The 17,964-nt window shown below is 34.0% G+C and overlaps 3 protein-coding genes across 5 annotated transcripts; 1 reads left to right on the top strand and 2 right to left on the bottom strand.

Moving 5' to 3' along the window:
• Window positions 1–1,382: 1,382 nt before the first annotated feature.
• Window positions 1,383–4,912, bottom strand: LOC102582084 (F-actin-capping protein subunit alpha-like). Its single transcript, XM_006349689.2, has 6 exons — window positions 3,870–4,912; window positions 3,497–3,575; window positions 3,175–3,252; window positions 2,061–2,135; window positions 1,886–1,921; window positions 1,383–1,695 (listed from the first exon to the last, which is right to left on the bottom strand). Exons 1-6 carry the CDS (start codon window positions 4,007–4,009, stop codon window positions 1,588–1,590), a joined length of 516 nt encoding a protein of 171 aa, XP_006349751.1. The 5' UTR covers window positions 4,010–4,912; the 3' UTR covers window positions 1,383–1,587.
• Window positions 4,913–5,005: 93 nt separating this feature from the next.
• On the bottom strand, window positions 5,006–12,510 carry LOC102581758 (uncharacterized). 2 transcript variants are annotated; one of them, XM_006349688.2, is made up of 8 exons: window positions 11,993–12,510; window positions 10,898–10,975; window positions 10,669–10,811; window positions 8,321–8,391; window positions 8,063–8,158; window positions 5,686–5,778; window positions 5,435–5,559; window positions 5,006–5,341 (listed from the first exon to the last, which is right to left on the bottom strand). In XM_006349688.2, exons 1-7 carry the CDS (start codon window positions 12,452–12,454, stop codon window positions 5,477–5,479), a joined length of 1,026 nt encoding a protein of 341 aa, XP_006349750.1. In that variant the 5' UTR covers window positions 12,455–12,510; the 3' UTR covers window positions 5,006–5,341; window positions 5,435–5,476. The 2 variants fall into 2 exon arrangements, with proteins under 2 accessions (XP_006349750.1, XP_015165198.1); XM_015309712.1 differs by having other exon boundaries at window positions 5,006–5,559.
• A 3,998-nt stretch (window positions 12,511–16,508) lies between these two features.
• Window positions 16,509–17,437, top strand: LOC102589025 (uncharacterized). 2 transcript variants are annotated; one of them, XM_015309681.1, is made up of 3 exons: window positions 16,509–16,608; window positions 16,743–16,903; window positions 16,984–17,437. In XM_015309681.1, exons 2-3 carry the CDS (start codon window positions 16,751–16,753, stop codon window positions 17,392–17,394), a joined length of 564 nt encoding a protein of 187 aa, XP_015165167.1. In that variant the 5' UTR covers window positions 16,509–16,608; window positions 16,743–16,750; the 3' UTR covers window positions 17,395–17,437. The 2 variants fall into 2 exon arrangements, with proteins under 2 accessions (XP_015165167.1, XP_015165166.1); XM_015309680.1 differs by lacking the exon at window positions 16,509–16,608 and having other exon boundaries at window positions 16,702–16,903.
• Window positions 17,438–17,964: the final 527 nt, after the last annotated feature.

Raw genomic sequence — 17,964 nt, 5'->3', positions numbered from 1 at the left:
TAATAATTGATAATTTTGTAAATTAGCGATACTATAATATATAATTTTAGACAAAATCGATTAAGATTTTAAACTCGTAATATATTTTAAAAATACGTATTTAGTCGAATAAGTCGGTCAAAATTGGGTGTCAACAATATATATATATATATATATATACCTCCTAATTATATAAATTTAATTTTATCGATCAACAAAAGTTTATCAATATCAAATGTAATATATAAATCTCCTTAAATTGATCATCGATATTTCTTTAATTGATAATATATTTCATATCTGAAACATTAATATATAAGACTTGATTTTTTAAACTACTCGATAAGTATATAATCAACATATTTCATACTCCGATGAATTATCCTTTACATGTCATTGCCTACGGTATGATCACTACACTTGACATCCATTCAAGATCGAACATAAAAATCTTGATAGACCTTGTTTTGTATAGTACTTTACGATGTTTTATTGTCTATTTCGTAAAATGATAATTTAGTATTATGCACAATAGCAAAATTATGATTAATAGGAATATTTTGAACAAATCGACCTCTGGATGTCGCTTTTTATTAAAAGTAATTAGATTAAATAAAAAATACCAACCTTATGAGGTCGGTATCACATTAAATTGTAAGATAAATAAAAAGTAGTCTTGTTAATTAAATAATACTGACATAAGGAAGTCGGTATTTTATATTAATTTATTTTTGAACTTATATAAAACTATCATCCGGAGGACGATTTATTTAAAGTTAATTGAAAATATTAATTTATTAATTTTTTGGAAGTCACTATATAAATATTTTTAATGAAAATTAATTTAATTTTACCGACTTCCAGAAGTCGGTATTATAATTTTTTTTGTTTTTTATTTTACACAAAACTGTCCTCCGAAAGACGATTTAAATAAAATTAATTCAAAATATTTCTCAAATTTGTTTTTTATATTTAATTGAGAAAAAATAAAATATTTTTATTTATTGATTTATTTAATACCAACATCAAGAGGTCAGTTTTTATTGTAATTCATTTTTTTCGGGAAAAATTCCGACCTCCAGAGGTCGGTATTTGATTTTCCCATTTTATTTTTCATAAAAACCGACTCCTTGTAGTCGGTTTTCTAAAGTTTTTTTATTTTATTCTTTTTAACAATACCAACCTTCGGAGGTTGGAAATTACTGGCTTCTATTTGAGGTCGATAATTTTTAGGTCGGTATTAACTGTTTTTTTGGTAGTGCGTTTGAAAAAAGTAAGTACATTATAACAACTAAAAAGTATCATTCTTTACCAGCATTGTCAGTCATTCCAAGGTTAAAAACCATGAAGAAAGACTTCCAATTCAGTACTTTACAACTCTTCACAGCATACACAACTCTCTTAGGCCAACTGGCAAATTAACAACTAAGGGGCAGTTCACACGTTAGCAAACATGGTAAAATAACTGAAAATGAAAATCCCTCTCTCAAAGGAATACAATAGGGTGAAGACAACAAATAGCCGGAGACGGCAATCTCAAGTAAACTCGCTTGTCATATCAAGAATGGTGTATACATGTTCAACTTGTATAAAAGACATGCAATGTTTCTATTTCCCAATTCCAAGTTCTTTTTCAATGTCTCTTGTAAGGCTAAATTGTGCAGTGTTGTGCCATGGGAACAATGTACGACTAACGGGAAGCTTCCTCCGCAAGTCCTGCAAAAGATGAGAATTTATTTATTTGTATCCTTTTCATGGTGCAAGGTGCTGAGAGGTGTTTCTCCCAGCTAAGACATAGTGAGAAAACATGACTGTTGTATGTATGATTGTACTGAGTAATGACAAGCACTCATGCATCTTTCATTTAAAATATTTTGATTTAAAGGCTTTGAAGTTGAAGGAGTACCTTGAAAGTGGTATCAGGCAATTTCAAGTAAGATGTCTGCCAGTAACTTGGAACAAAAATACCGGCAACAGAGACTTGATAGAAAAGTGGTGGAAGAGAGGGGAAGGGAAGGGGGAAGTGTTAGGTGACATGATAGAAAGAGGGGTTGAATGTGATGCAGGAACAACGTAAAAACCTGAAGAGAAGCCAGATACTCGGTCTCATGGTGGCGAATAATGTTGACCAAGGAAATTGCAGAATCATCTGGGGACTAAGAAAGACAACACAAAATCAGTAAATTCAAACTTGAACCATTGAAAGTATAAACAAAATCACAAGATAGACTTGATCAAACTTTTATTTCTTCGAGTTAATAAGATTGTTCAAGAAAAAAACTTCTCCTTTAGCTTGACCTTCAAATTTTACACTAGTTAAGCAAATAGGATTTCCAGAAACAGTTGTCTCACTTTTTATTCTTTCTGGCTGTCTGACCATGCTACTTCTTTTCTTCCCTGTTCGATTACTAATCAGATCACTCAAGATTTTTTTTTTAATTTTAGCTTTAACCTTTTCCAACAATAGACCAGCAAAATATAGGATATCCAGAAACTGTTGTGTCTCACCATTTATTTTCTTAACATGCTACTTCTATTTCTTCTACAATATGATTTCCAATCAGATTGCTTAAGATACAAAGTGTTGATATTAATATGACCTTCAATCTCTACACAGATACACAAAGTAGGATGTGCAGAAGCAGCTATATCATTTTTCATTTTCTTGGTTGTCTAACCATCCTAGTGCCTTTTTACTCTCATTGAAAGTATAAATTACGGACAAATCGTGTTAAATGAAAGAAAATTATGAAAAAAGCTATCATAGACGGAAGTCTGTTCTACTGCTAGAGTTGGATAGTAATGCTTATAATTTTGCTCCAGACATGGTAATCTGGAAACAATACATACCATGAAGTTGAGAACTAACAGACTTTGCTTATTGAAAACAAGTACCAACAACCACAGTCTCACACTGCAGAAGGAGCTAAACTCAAGACCGCCCTTAAATTTCCTTTGAGAAAATTTATCATGATTTATTGCCAAAAGAATTGAACTCTCATTGCATTCTCCGAGTACCTTCACGAGGCATCAATCTACAGTCTCTCTGTGCTGTTTTGAAGCGTTAACACTTAGCACTGGTTAAGAAACAGCACAATCTACAGCAGAGAACAGCTGCTATACCTTTATGAGTTAAGACCAGGAGACACGACAACAAAGCAAAGAGAAGTTTATGAACAAACTATAGTCACTTACCTGAATTAGCGTTGTATCCTTACATTTGTGTTTTGCATCTAGCTGTACATTTCCCTCTTCAAAGTAATGGGCGCCAACCTGAATACAGAGCAGGTAAAGGATATACAAGTTTGAATAATTAAGCTTTTGATACAACAACAAAGCGACAACTACCCTCACCCCTAAACTAGAAGGTCGGCTCAATCCAAAAAGAATAATTCAGTAGAGTCTACATTCATGACTAAAGTCAGTGAAGAAACCAGAAAACTGTGAAAGGGTTAAAATAAAGATCAGGAAACCAAAAGGCAAACACTATATGCTCATACTGTTGATGAAAGCATACCTGCATCTCGCCTCTCACTTCTACAGATTGAATTTCATCCTTAAATTCAATATTCCATATTGATCGCCAGCTTCCATTGCTACAGAAGATGCATATAGTATCAGGTTCTTTAGACAAAGCTATAAGAAGTATCAGTTGACCCAATTGACAAGTCAGACGTGCTATAACAAGATATCACTTGACGCAAGTGACAAGTGTGAAGCCGACAGGAAAAATAGGCAATAGAATCCGTCATTCTTTGTTTATATATAGCAACCTATTACTTCAGTATCTGTTTACAAGTTCTGTACCACGATAAGTATAACTATTTAGGAATTATGAAGGGAGTGTTGCACAAATTAGTCAGAGTTAGAATTTTAATAATCTAACACACCAGAAATTCTGAGGACTATGCCTAGCAGCTGAAATCACCACAACAAGTTCAAAGTCGAATCCTGGTTCTTCCACATCCTTTCCCTTCGTACAGTAAACTGAACAGATGCCTTTTGGATATGTTTCACTCACATACTTCATAATTTCAGCATCCTACACAAGAATTACCATGATTAGGAGAATTTGGCAAGCAATGGTAATCACAAAGTCAGTACTCATAAACAAAGCCTCTAATGAGAAGAATAACTAGCCATGTTAAGAAGGGAACTACTCACATAAAACAAAAACATGATTTTTATAATCTGCATGTCAAGCATTAGGAACTATTGAAGAATTCACTGCGCTCTCAGAATATAATCCTTTTATCCTCTTAATGCCTCCCAATAATAACAAATTTAGGTGTCTTACTACCATTTTAGTATCTGACATTGATGTCATTACCCATTAATTTGGAGACACCTGTTCCTCACCGATAAAGATGAACAAAAAGGTAAACCAGTGTATTATGAATCAGATTTCTTTATGGAATAAACACACACATGAATCATGATGTAGGATAGCTTATTAACACTTGAGGACTGAGGTGAAGATTACTAAGAATATCTAGAAAGATAAGGCATAGAATGTAATATAGAAGGACAGAGAAGAAATGATACTGATTAAGAAGAAGAGCATCTATATAGGAGAGATTAGCCTAAACTATTTATTTTCAGACTGATTTCGGTAAGCACAGACCAAAACATGCAGCTTTTTTTTCAATTAAGCCGGAAAGAAAATTTCCACAAGAAATGCAACTGTTCTAGCATATCTTAAACTATAATCTGAGTGCCGTCTGAGAACTGAGGTTGAATTTGCAAGTCTTGTTGAGCATGGTTAAAAAATAAGCCCAATAATTAGGCAAAATAATTGTGAATGTCATAATATAGAAAAACTTCAACATCTCAATGGAAAAAACAGAATGTGAGTAACTAAAAAGGGAAGCAATACCAAAGATATTAAACTGAGAAATATATCTCATACCCTACAGATGCTTACCGTAAGGCCACAATAGCTAAGAGACAACGTAGAGTATGAACCCTTTCGAGTAATGACATCTTTGAGATACAAAATTCGATCGCAGAAGCAGATACATACAAGTTCATAAGCAACCTCAAATTAATGTAGAGTAATAACTGAGTTTACAATTAAATATTAAATGTTTAATGGATTTCTTATCACATAAACGTGGAATAAACAAAAGCTATTGGGTTTCTATGAACCCACAAATCCTACTCTACATCCCACAGTTCAATAATTGTTTCATTGTCCAAGTTTCACAGTATAATCCAGAGAGGATATTTGTCATAAGGATTTCCCCTCACAAACTAAATGACTAAAGACTCGCGATTCCAATAGTAATATCTCTGTCAAACAAATCCTTTTCCAAACAACCATCCACTTGAATGCGCTAGAATCAAATACTGAGAGTAGTGCCTGCAAGTAAATATTTCAAAGATGCATTTTGATTCGGGCAGAGAAATTACATGACATTGATAAGCAATATCTATAGAGTATATGGATTCTCACTTCGTGAAACTGCAAATTGACAGTCAAACCTTTCCAAAGAGGTCAGCAAATGAAAATTTGAAACTTAGGTGGTTCACCTCCTGTGTTTAGGTAGTTAACATCAAAAGCAACGTCCCCAAAATCATCTGGCGAACAGCAAATGATTGTATCAGAAAACGTTTCCAAAGTTTTCATAATAAGGTTAACTGTGAATTGTTGATTCAAATTTAAATAAACTTCAAACCTTTTTTGATAAAGAATAAACTTCAAACCTTCATACAGGGTCCTGGCAATTTGAACATACTCGGGTATGAGGTCCTTGTATATGACTCCAGTTGGACGTGCATCCTGGACAACTAAGACTCCTGTCCAGTTGCAGTAATTAGTTGCCAAAGCCTAGCTTTTATTTTTGAAATCCAAAGTTATTTGTTCTTTTTAATGAACACGTCATGTGGAAGTTAAATTTAAAAACGGACAAAAAAGAAAGATACATTCCTTAATGTTTCGAAACAATATAAGAAAGACACTAAATAATTTATTTTTTTGTTAAAAAATACTTGCAATAATTCTGCCCCCAAGGCCTAGCTCAAGTGGCAAAAGGTGGAGGATTTGTGGCTTAGGTCGCAGGTTCAAGCCCCACACCATGCAAAGCGAAGCCCGGTATTTAAGTGGAGAAGGGTAGAGGGGCGGGCCCATTATCCACCGAGTTTAGAAGGCTGTGATTGGTCCAAAGGGCGGGTCACAGACGGATTTCTCGGTTATCAAAAAAAAAAAAAAATACTTGCAATAATTCTATTATTACTTTAAAAAAAACGGGGTCTCAAATTTTGGGACTAAGACGGATGCCTCATTTTTAAAGGCATTGAGCCGTCCCTGCTGCTGTCAACATGAAATTCTCTACATCAGAAGTCACAAGGTAATCAAACAGGAAACTTGTAACCTCTTTTTATCTGCGAGAGAAAATTGGTTCCTCTCTCTATCTCTTCCCGATTAATTCATTCCTACAGATCATCAGGATGTTCACGGTTATCCTAATAGATTGGATTTGTCATTTTGTAGCTTGTACTAGGTACTTTAAGTTAATTGAGCAGTGTTTTACTTGAAGCCCAAAAAAATGAAAACCTTTTTCAAAATGATACTATCCATCTTCATCATTTCAACTGAACCAAAAATTTGCCTCTGCCGACCCCAGAATCTCCCTGGCCCCTCCCCTCAAGAGTCTAAACTGTCACTCACCAGAAAAAAAGGTGATTGTCATACCGCCCAATTGGCAGGGGCTTTTATCTAAGTCATTGAAGATCTCATTGATTGTCCACAAATCAAAAAGTTACACAAACTCGTTATGACTGAACTTTTACTAACATTGCAAGACAAATTGAATGTAGTGTCAACCATGTCTTTAAACAGGAAGACACTTCACTGATAGTCCAGAGAGTTAGAAAGAAATTCTACCAACATGTCATCAAAACAACAGGAAATTAATAACGTGAATTTGTGGAAGGGATCCACAGAAAAAAGTTAGTTTAGGAGCTAAACTCAAGGATACATATTTCTTTAAGAAACCGACGACAATAACACATTCATGACAACTTATTTTTGTGCTCCATAATATCTCTCACAACTTTTAGCAATCTAGCACCTTACTGTATTAATAAAGTGACTTTATTTTCTTGAAGACAAACCATGTTCAGTTTATAGTTACTTATGAAGACAAGTATTTAACAGCCAACTTGTTCCACTGCTCTATGTGGCTTCAGAGTTGGAGAATATTGTCAAGATACTGCGAAATAATACTTGAGAAACATGGACAAACATAAGGGAAAGCTGGTTTGCCTTTTGGGTCGAGCTCGTCGCACCAGGCTTGCCTAGTGCGGTTTACCTCTCCTATGTGGTTTGCGAGCTATTGCATAGGAGCGGGGGTTTTACCCTGTGCGCACTCAAAGGGTGGCGGCTGTGGGTTTCCCTTGTCATCAAAAAAAAAAAAACATAAAGGGAAAGCTAAAAAGAGACGTGGACGGTGGAACTCTACTAATAAAGATAACAACTTACCCAGTGTAATCCTACAAGTGGGGTCTGGGGAGGTGGGATGTACGCAGACCTTACCCCAACCTTAGTTGTAGCAACAGGATCACCTTTCTTTAGAAATTCAACAGCATCATGTCCCTATTTATGCTACTTTATCCAAAGAGAACTCGAAGGTATTATTATTAAAAAATAAAGCCAAAGGAAGTTCCTCACTGTGAGTTTGTTTCTCAAAGGGGAATATCAAGAGGAAATCTGCGTGATGTGTGAAAGCTCTTATCCCAGTGATACAGTGTTCACTAACATCCCCATAAATTTCTCAAGAATCTTGGTAACCCATTAAACTCCAAACTATAGTTGCATTTCTGCAGCTATTAACTGTAATTTGTAAGTAAGCTGATCTAATTAGCTTGGGATTGAGGCATAGTTGATGAACTCCATTAGATTCTACAAACACAATGTCCTCTTTATCCCCACCCACCCAAAGAAAAAAAAAAGAAAAAAAGAAATAAGAAATGCAAGTCGTAGAGATGCCTCCGCATCTTTGATATGGTCCGTGCAGTAAAGTATACTGCACTGGGAAACATTCCACTATAAGTGTAATTTGAGAACCTCAAAGACACATACCTGGTGCTAACCATTCATTTGAGGAGTTGCTAGCTAATGGAGCTAGCCACAATATGTTATGCAAATTCATTGAATCGTCATAAGAAACATTAGTTCCTGAGAACAATAAAACCTAACATGAGTATAAAGAACATCATTATTGTCCTTCTAATACGCTGATGGATTAAAGACTGCTGATGGTAAATAAAGTTTGAGAAAATCCAATTCTGAACATTCAGTAGATCTCACAGGAAGTGGTTAAGATGCAGACAGACCTACCTATTTGGCAGTAGCCCATGTTGCAAGGAAAGACTTCCTTATCATATGCTGGATACTCCTTAGCATGGAACCTGAAAAGTGTTTGCACCTTTTAACCTCACGAGCATCCCACACACACACACAAAAGACGACAACAAACAACCTGCATCTAAATCATAAGCAAGTTGGGATCACTATATGAATCCTCATTGATCATATCACCCATTTAAGCTTATCTTGAACCAATAAAATACAAAAAAAAAATTGAAAGCACAAGTTCCTATATTTCCTACTGATATACAAATCTCTGACAAGATTAACAGACTCCTAGTAAAACCTAAAGTAAATGTATTAACATGGCTAAACATATTCCGAACTAATTGGTATCGCCTATATAGATCTTTTTACTTTATTGTGGCCTACTATTTTGCTATGTCTACATGGATTCTAAGAGATTGTAGGACTTTCAAGAACAGTTCCTTCTATTACCATCCCCGTCTCGGATAAAGGAGTAGGATTGCAGCAGGCTCACACCCAGTGCAAAACTAATGAATTTATGATGAACCACCACACAAAAAGAAAATGAAAAATATTAGCAGAAATAGAAACAAATATAGAAAAGAAAAAAATAGTTTGTGAGGACAAAACAAAATTGAAGAAACATCCACATCCATCTTACGGTCGACAGAGTAGAGAGGGTATGACTGGTTGGAGGCAGGTTCAAATTGAAATGGGACAATGGGTAATCTTGTATTTTTGGGATTTACAGGGATAAAATGGAATTTCTTACCTTCTCTACTTCTTAACAAGCTAACAAACAAGAGGATCTCCTTATCATATTTAATTAAATACAGAGTATCTTTTAAGAGCTGCCTCTGACCAGCTAACAAACAAGAGGTCTTGCATTTCGGAATTCGGATTACAGGATTAGAAGAATCTTGAATTCGATCCTTGCCTGCATTTGGTGAGAGAAGTGGAAGAAAAGAAACCAAAGATGTTTTTTAGAGCATATGTGAAAACACTCATACTCTGAATCATGGTTGTATCTCTTTTTTGGATTTTTGGTATAGACTAGAAGATGTCAAAACACAGTGGATAGAATGTTAACCTTCCTCAACGACATAATCTAGGGTATATGGACTTCCGATAGAGCAAAACTGGGCTGCTGAAAATAAGTGAAGTCCCTCAATCCCATAAATTACTAAGTCTAACTCCTTAAGCAAACTGGAGGAACGAGAATTCTACTTCTACAACTAAACGCCTACCAGATCCCCATCTTACCAATCTGGTTCTCATTGAGAGAAAGTAGTGATGATCCATGAATGGTTTCCACCCATGGCTCTTTGCCCTATATCCGAAATCTAGTCCACGTCTCCAGGTAGCTTCAGTGCACTCACAATGATAGCTACTACAACACTAAACCCCATAAAGAAAACCAAATCATAAACCAAGAAACCCCTGACTCGGTCTTTTGCGGAAAACAGAGACTGCAGATAGCAGCAAAAGCTCTAATTCCTTTGAGAACATGCAGCCAGTGATCAACTGCATAGAATACTTTACTTCAACAAAGAAGAAACTCATTCGAGTTTATTAACGCACACTCTCTTGTGGATCTGTCAACAGAATTCACTTTAATTGTGGAATTTATCCACCTTGTTAAACCATTATCTTACTGAAAAGCATTATTGCTAGATGATAGCTGTATCTAGAACTGGAAGATTAAGCAAAAGAAATTGAAGATTTATAGTTGAACTATTGTGAATAGCAGAATAAGCATACTACAGCTTCAAGTTTTGAACAAGTAGACAATTCAAGTTGAATTAGACGTTTACATGCTTTTTGTCCTTAAGGTTCCCGACAACGGAATATGATATATAACACAAGATAAAGATATTCAAGAAAACACAACAACTATGGTTGAGTTTACAATAACAGACAAAAATCACAGAAACCCGATCAGATTGCCTTTTATCTTTGCTTGTTGCAGAAATGTTACAATTCAACTAAATCTGTGTTTTACCATCTTCCTGCTGCTATTTAGATGGATTGAGTTAAGGCTATAGAAATGCAACTGAATCAGTTACATGAGCATCCATCATATTCTTCCAATAGGTGAACGGTCTTCTTCTCTAGTTTTCTCTTATCCTAGTTCACTTTATTATTAGCCAAAGTAAAAGAAACACTTGAAAGAAAAAATATCTTTCCAAATATCCGATTAGCCAAGTAATTAGACGCAAATCTGATTGTATTTGCTCGGTTATTTACAACGAAGAGTTCTTAGGGCACGACTTTCTGTGGAACACTCGAGCAACAGAAGCACCATTTTTGTCATGTGTGCTCAAGACGGTGAAGGGTTCATGTTAACTTACAAGATCCCAAGTCTTCCAGAGTCTCTGGCAAGAAAGACATGACCATGAAAGAAATCAAAGCGCGACAATGATACATTCAGCCCAACACCGGGTCCCCGAGCAACAATCATTTCAAACAAAGATTCGAGGTATGAATTTATCTCCTACAAAACAACATTTGAACTCAACATTAACCGGCAACAGAAATTCTCATTTCAAGAGGACTTAGAAGTTCCATTTTAATGATGACCTCATTAATAAACAGTCTCCCATAAGGAATTCTGGTAAGTTCACATCGGTCTTCCTTTGATCCTTCAATGTCAGGAACCTGCACATTGAAGAGGATGCACTTACTGTAAAAAATCGCTGAGAAAGACAATTGAAAGAGGAAGCACTTCAATAAATTGCTAGTGACTTAAGAGACCCTATTAGTAAGAGCCATCTATAAAGTTTTTAGATGGACATCACGAGCTAAAACTATCTCCTTTTTTCCCGCTGAAATTCGTTCCTTTACACAAGTTATAGGTAAGGCATAATATTGCATTTAACAATATTGTACAAAGGGTGTACCAATAAAATTTCCAGCCATGTTAGTATGTGATTGATGATCAGCACTCTTTATCGTGCAGCCACCTGAGACATTACAAAAAGGCAAAAATGTACATATCTTTGTGCATTTATCATTTATCTGTATAGAAACTTTGACACAAATGCTTTCACGACGAAGAGGATAAAAAGCAAAAAACTATTTGTTGTTAATTCTTAATAGAATTATAATAGGTATGTAGCCCTGAATTAGTGTTGCCAGAGGCAAATAATGTCACCCTGCCCTGCTAAATTTTAAGTCCTTACCCTGCCAAATTGCCATCCCTATATCCACTTTTTGAATTTTTGCAGTTATCAATTGTCTTCCTCTGAATCAAGTTCTCTGGAATTAAGTTTTGCCATAACACTTGGCACTTCTATAACCTGTATCATTTACTTAAATCACTATACGAACACTTTTCAAGCCAGTTCAGCACTGTTACACATTGGTTACAAGCAATTTGAAACAAGAACGAGATAACAACATGCTTAGTTCAATATATCAGATTACTTTTCCTTGTTCTCCTTTTATGTTGTTACTACTATTGTAAAAAAAACTGAACTATTAGCTTCAAAGAGCAATTTTATCACAACATGATGTGAGCTGAAATAATTGGCTTTGCTTTTGCAATGAAATGTATGAACAATGTCTTATCTGATTTATATATAACACTTAACCATGGTTAAAATACACGGTAAACAAGGACAGTCAAATCCATTACAGAAAATGCTGTTGAAATAGAGAGATATGAAAACTCACAGGGACGACTGTTGGATCAAGAGTCCTTTGAATAGACGCAGTATCACCACCAGAGTCAACAGCGAGCCGAGCAAGCTCCATTACCGGCGCCGGCGGCCACCAAATAAGCTCATTCTCTTCGTTTATACTCCTTCGATCATCACTCAATTTCGAACTCAACGAGCGTCTATTCGGAGTCTGATAACACGGAGAAAAAGGAACTAGGAATTTGAAACAAGAACGTAGCTGCCGCGCCTCTTGAGAGTTGACAGCTAAGGCTTGTTGAGGTGGGCCCAATAGAGAGAGAAAATCGGCGGCTGAGGCCTTGGGTACGGACGGGGAGGCAGAGGAGGAACGTAGTTTGAGCTTACGGAAGGAGTAGAATGTTGGGGTTGAAGTGACAGTGTATGAAGCGGCAAGAGAAAGGGAGAAGAAGAAGACGAATTTGAAAGAGAACAATGACCGGCTCATCTTTCTTCTCATCGCACTAATTCCATTGGCTTTAAATGCGAGCTCCCGTAAAGAAATGTGTTGGGAGTACCGACTACTCAATATATAGAGATGTAGCTTCATGATTGCAAGGCTACTCCTCGTTTATTTTCATTTGTCATTCTTTAAAAAAAAAAAAAACTACTCCCCAACCAACAATAATTTAGTTAATTGACACTTGAATAATGTGTCTAATTCTTTATTTTTTTACCATCTCTCTCTTACACACCCTTCTTTTTATTCATTTTCTTATTTTCTTACTCCTAATAAATATTTTTTAACTTCATTTTCTTAAGATGTTGATATATTGAATAAAAGAATTAATAAACATTTTTTATCACAATGATCGAAAACGTTTTTAGGATTAAGTATTTAAAATACTCATATCATTTAATATTTTTTATAATATCAAATTAACTCAAAAATATTTAGTGTTTTCTCAATCACTAGCCCCTAAAAAACAAATTAATTCAAATTTAGTTTTCCATATTTTTTTAAATTTTTTGTTTAATTCATATATATATAGTCATTGTTATTTTAATTATGTTTTAGTTCATATATTTATAGGCATTCTCTTAACAGAGAGTATCCGTTATTTTTCTTAATTTAAGCTATAATTTTTTAAAATACTTAATAGAAAAACGTTGGAAAATATATATTATAACTGAATGTACGTAAAGACACGAAAAATGAATACTTAATAGAAAAATGTTGTTGTTGTTGTTGTTCTATCTCGTTGTCGTTTGTTGTTGTTCTATCTCGTTGTCATTCTTATATTTAAATATGGTTATGGTGAAAGAAAAAGTATTTGTAATTTCAAAATAAGATCAAAAATCAAAACAAAAATAATCTTATCAAATTAATTTATATGCTAAAGTAAATTAGTTTGTATTTTGAGTTAATTTGATTATATTAAATATATTGAAAAATAAGTTTATTTTTAATGTTAACAATTTTATAAGTGTTTAAGTTATTTTAACAGAAAATGTATTTATCAATATTTTTTTATCAAATGTATTAATTACTCCTATTTAATTATGTTTTGAGAATTAGATATTTATTAGGAGTAAAAAAATGAAAGAAAAGAGAGGTGAGTAGGAGAGAGATGGTAAAAAGGTAAAGAAGTGGGCCCATTATTCAAGTGTCAACTAATTAATGGGGGTCACACAACTATTGTTGGTTGAGCCTCTACCATTGTAAAAAATTTTGAGTATATCTTTTTTGGATGTGAGGTGACACGCAATTAAAATTAAAGAGACAAGTATTGAAAACACTCCTAAATTTGGTGTAAATTATTAATTTGATTTCTAAATTATTGACCACCTTAAAAGTTAAATACATTCGGATCTTGCAATATAAGTGAAATGCAATCCTAAATTTCCATCAAATTAGAGGTGTTTTCAACACTTCTCTCAATTTTTTATTAAGAGTCTCATATTCGTACAAGAATTTGAGACCACATACCAAGCCATGGCATAGATTGAGCTATGTTTAGTTTGATTAGTCAAGCAATTGATTTTTTAGTACGGTCAATAATTTAAAGATAAAATTAATTATTTAGTCCAAGTGTAAAGATATGTTCAATACTTCTCTCCTGAGATAAAACTCAAGGACTCCATATAAACAATAATGTTCTCTGGGTTTTGAAAAAATTAAAGAAATAATTACACCTCAGAATTTAAGAATTAAACTAAAAAAACGTGTTAGGAGGATTTTAAGATTAACTATGTTATCAAAGTATGACTGACATCCAATTTCCCTTTTCTACGCAGATCTTACCTAAATAACTCATATTGTTTACTGCTTAAGCACTAGGACTAAAAGAAGGGTCAGTGTTACTTAATCAAACATAAACTAAATTCATTTTTACTTTATCTTTTCACCAAGATACTCATAAAGCTCAAGACTTAATTAAAACTTCTACCGCATAGTTATTGATTTTTGAAAAATATTCATAAATATAAATTATTTTTCTATTAAATAGAAAGGATAGAAAGGAGAGTTTTCAAATTTTCAACATGGCTTTTTTTTGCCATATTTAGAAAATCTTAAGGGCAATTTGGTCATTGCCCCTTACAATTAATGTTTAGGGTTTGGCCATAGATTTCCCAAATAATATTTGGGGGAAAAATTGGCAAAAAGTGTTTGTCCATATAATTTGCAATTATTTGGTAAATATTTTTGGCAATATCCCAAATTTTTAAATACTAGTTTTTTCTAGTATTTGGGCCAAATTTCATTATTTGGGATCTTTTGAAAATTAAAATTTTACCCCAAACTTTTTATCTTTTACAAAAACACCCTTTATAGTAATTGTTTGCATTGTATTACATAATTTTTTACGTGAACACCAAAGTAGTGATGGGATATTCAATGAATATTAAATAATGGCATGATTGTTGATGAAAATGATGAACAATTGGCTCAGGGTAACAAAGTCATGTGCTTTGTCTACTTCACGAAGTATGGAATGATGCTTGTTGCACTAACTCCAAACTCCCACATTGCTCTAGTGTCATGGGCACTATTTGTTATTGTTGCAACGAAGATCCAATTGACTTGTAATACAAACTTATGGTTAGTTTTGATAATTTTTAAAACTTATGGGTATAAATCATATTTTTCTAAAAAAGTGAAATATATTTCTCAAATACTATGGCCAAACACATGGTGAAATTTCACTCAAATTTTCACCTAAATAATATTTGCCAAGAATATTTAGAAATCTATGATCAAGCGCTAGCTTAAAGTTGCATAATATTCCTCCTGGTAGTCAGAAGCATATAGTATGTATATTTTTGGTTAATAACATTCTTATTGAGAAAATGATCAAATATCTCCAATCTATTATCGAATTTTTAACTACACACTCATACTTGATCCCCATAAACTGTTTTAAAATAGAATAAATAAACCCTTAATGCTGAGTTGGCTTAGAAAGAGAGTAAATAGGATTGTTTTATGTTTATTTCATATTTTTATTTTTCTTTCTCTCTCTTTCTAATTAAGTTAAAATAATCTCCCTCACCCACCCCCAATCCAACCCGCCACACTTCTTCTTCATCTTCACACCCACCCTACACTTCTTCTTCTTCACACTTTTGCTTTATTTTTATTTACATCACAAATCTCTACAAATTTCTTCAGGAATTCTACATATTAACCGTCTCTTACCATAACCAAAGAATTTTTAAATAAATTTAGTTATTACTCCCAAATCAAAGTAATAAAATAAATAATTTAAAAAATCAACTTTTTTTTTATCGAAAGTCATTTCAAACAAACACAAAATTTTCAATTTTCAACACCTTCACAAGCTCTTCTCTCAAACGTTTATTCTAATTTTACATTCTTGAATTTAACCACAAATTGGGGTATTTTCGAAATGGGGCATAAAAAATTCAACTGGGTCATAATTTCTTTCAGTTAGATTAGTTTCAATGTTTTAATTTGGTTTGCTACTTTCACCAACATTAAGAGAAGAAAGAAACTGAATTGAAAATTTATGGCATGCCCATATACTACTTTTGGTATATCCCTTCATAAGCCCCCAACATGAGTAAAATGTGTAGTAATGAACTTTGAAAAAAATTGTGGGGAATAGGATAGAGATATTGGTCATAGAAACTTTTACTCATCGGAAATTTTTTTACCATCTTTTCTCTTGCCGGAATGTCAATGGATGGGAAGTGGGTTTGATAATGGTGATGTTCTTAATGATAATGGAGGTTTCTAATGGGGCATATAATAATTTTAAAAAATAGGGAAAACAATTCATTTATTATATTTATTGGCAAAAGGCATAAATTGCCCCCTAAACGTATACCCAAAAGTCATTTACACACTTTAACTAATGGGGTGACCTATTACACACCTTAAGTACATAAACGTATATTTATTTCCCCCTTCCGTCACCCAACTCAGGGCGCGTTTCGCTCCACATAGTTGAGCGCGTCAACACGCTAATAAAGTCATTTTTATTTATTTTTTTAATTAAAAAAATCTAACCCAACGGTTATATTTCCATTCCCTTCACATAACCCACCCACCCGACCCTAATGAACAAAACCCCTAAATTTTCACCCAAAAATCTGAATCAAGAACCCTAAATTCAAACATAGTTCAAAATTCCTTCTTTTGAATCAAAGGTAACTCTTTTTCATTATTATTCATTCATCTCTTTTCCATTTTGATTCATTTCTCTCTTTTTCATTTTGATTTGTTTCTATCTATTTCGTATTTTGAATTTTTAGTTGTTTGATTCGCGGTAATTCTTATTAAGGTGCTACAATGGCTCGAATAAGCTTGACTAGGCTCTGTTTACAAGAGGAAGATCATGAATTGGAAGAGGTGCGATGCAAACACGGATTTGTTTTGCCTTTGCTGACCTCTTGGACCCCGAGAAATCCTAGTAGAAGATATTGGGGTTGTCCTTACTATGGGGTAAGTTAATCTTTTTTAAGAGTTGAATAATTCGTTTTGTTGTTTCAAGAGCCATAGAATGATTCGTTTTGTTTTTTAAGAATGCTAGATCATGCGATTTTTGGCTTTGGAAAGATGATTATATTGATCCAAGATCCAAATTTGTGATTCCCAAGTTGTTGGGAAGAATTGCGGAGCTTGAACATAGTGTTGAATCTTCTCGAAAAGTTGAAACTTCGGATAAGGAAATCAACAAGCCTACTAAGTCGACCAAATCCATGGAAAGCAAAATAGATATGAACAAGAAGGAGTCAAAAATGGACAATTTTGATGATGATTTGAAGAAGATGAAAGCAGTTGAAAAGAAATGGAAAAAAAAATTGGCCAAGTCCAAGAAAAGGGAGAAACAACTTTGGATTGCTCTGTTGTGTGTTTGTATTTTAGGTGTAAGTTTAGTATTTCAAAGAGTATTGTTTCTGAAAGGAGAAGGACATTCAAGGAAATTGTCATGATCTCTTATTGTACCAAAAATTTGCAATATTGTGTTGAACTTGTAAGGCTTTTGTGTAATGAAAAGAATTTACAAAGCTTCCCTTAGCTTAATTTGTCTCATTTATTGTTGCAAGTATTTGATTTTGTATTTGGTCATAAACTATATATTTAGTGTGTACAACTATCTGCTCAACTGTCTAAACTATACGTTTGTGTAGCCACTGCTTAAGTAGTCACTTATTGCCCTCCATAAACACAAAAACCATCACTAAAAGAGAAGCAATATTGTTACATAAACAGACATTCATAACTGCATAATCATTAATCAAAATAGAAGTTAATATATGTCAAAGCAGTTACATAATCAAACACCACAAATCAAAATGCAGTCACAACTGCAATTCATTGGTGCAGCAGGGCCAGAAGGAGGTCTTGAACTTGGTGCAGCAGGGCCAGAAGGAGGTCTTGAACTTGGTGCAGCAGGGCCAGAAGGAGGTCTTGAACTTGGTGCAGCAGGGCCAGAAGGAGGTCTTGAACTTGGTGCAGCAGGGCCAGAAGGAGGTCTTGAACTTGGTGCAGCAGGGCCAGAA

This window comes from Solanum tuberosum, unplaced genomic scaffold, assembly GCF_000226075.1.
Source record: "Solanum tuberosum cultivar DM 1-3 516 R44 unplaced genomic scaffold, SolTub_3.0 scf00110, whole genome shotgun sequence".
Taxonomy (NCBI): Eukaryota; Viridiplantae; Streptophyta; class Magnoliopsida; order Solanales; family Solanaceae; genus Solanum; species Solanum tuberosum.
Note: the sequence above shows the minus strand (reverse complement) of the source record. Positions and strands in the feature narration are given on the sequence as shown.

What these genes read in the sequence shown, in the direction of transcription:
- LOC102582084 (XM_006349689.2), bottom strand. Translation starts at nt 4,009, where the DNA reads ATGAAGTATGTGAGTGAAACATATCCAAAAGGCATCTGTTCAGTTTAC. An exon ending in CATAGTCCTCAGAATTTCTG is followed by an intron (nt 3,576 to 3,869) that starts GTGTGTTAGATT and finishes CATCTTCTGTAG; the next exon opens with CAATGGAAGCTGGCGATCAA. An exon ending in AGGATACAACGCTAATTCAG is followed by an intron (nt 2,136 to 3,174) that starts GTAAGTGACTAT and finishes TGTCTTTCTTAG; the next exon opens with TCCCCAGATGATTCTGCAAT.
- LOC102581758 (XM_015309712.1), bottom strand. Translation starts at nt 12,454, where the DNA reads ATGAGAAGAAAGATGAGCCGGTCATTGTTCTCTTTCAAATTCGTCTTC. An exon ending in GGAGACTGTTTATTAATGAG is followed by an intron (nt 10,812 to 10,897) that starts GTCATCATTAAA and finishes GTTGTTTTGTAG; the next exon opens with GAGATAAATTCATACCTCGA. An exon ending in CATGGGCTACTGCCAAATAG is followed by an intron (nt 8,159 to 8,320) that starts GTAGGTCTGTCT and finishes TATTGTTCTCAG; the next exon opens with GAACTAATGTTTCTTATGAC.
- LOC102589025 (XM_015309681.1), top strand. Translation starts at nt 16,751, where the DNA reads ATGGCTCGAATAAGCTTGACTAGGCTCTGTTTACAAGAGGAAGATCAT. An exon ending in GGGGTTGTCCTTACTATGGG is followed by an intron (nt 16,904 to 16,983) that starts GTAAGTTAATCT and finishes TTGTTTTTTAAG; the next exon opens with AATGCTAGATCATGCGATTT.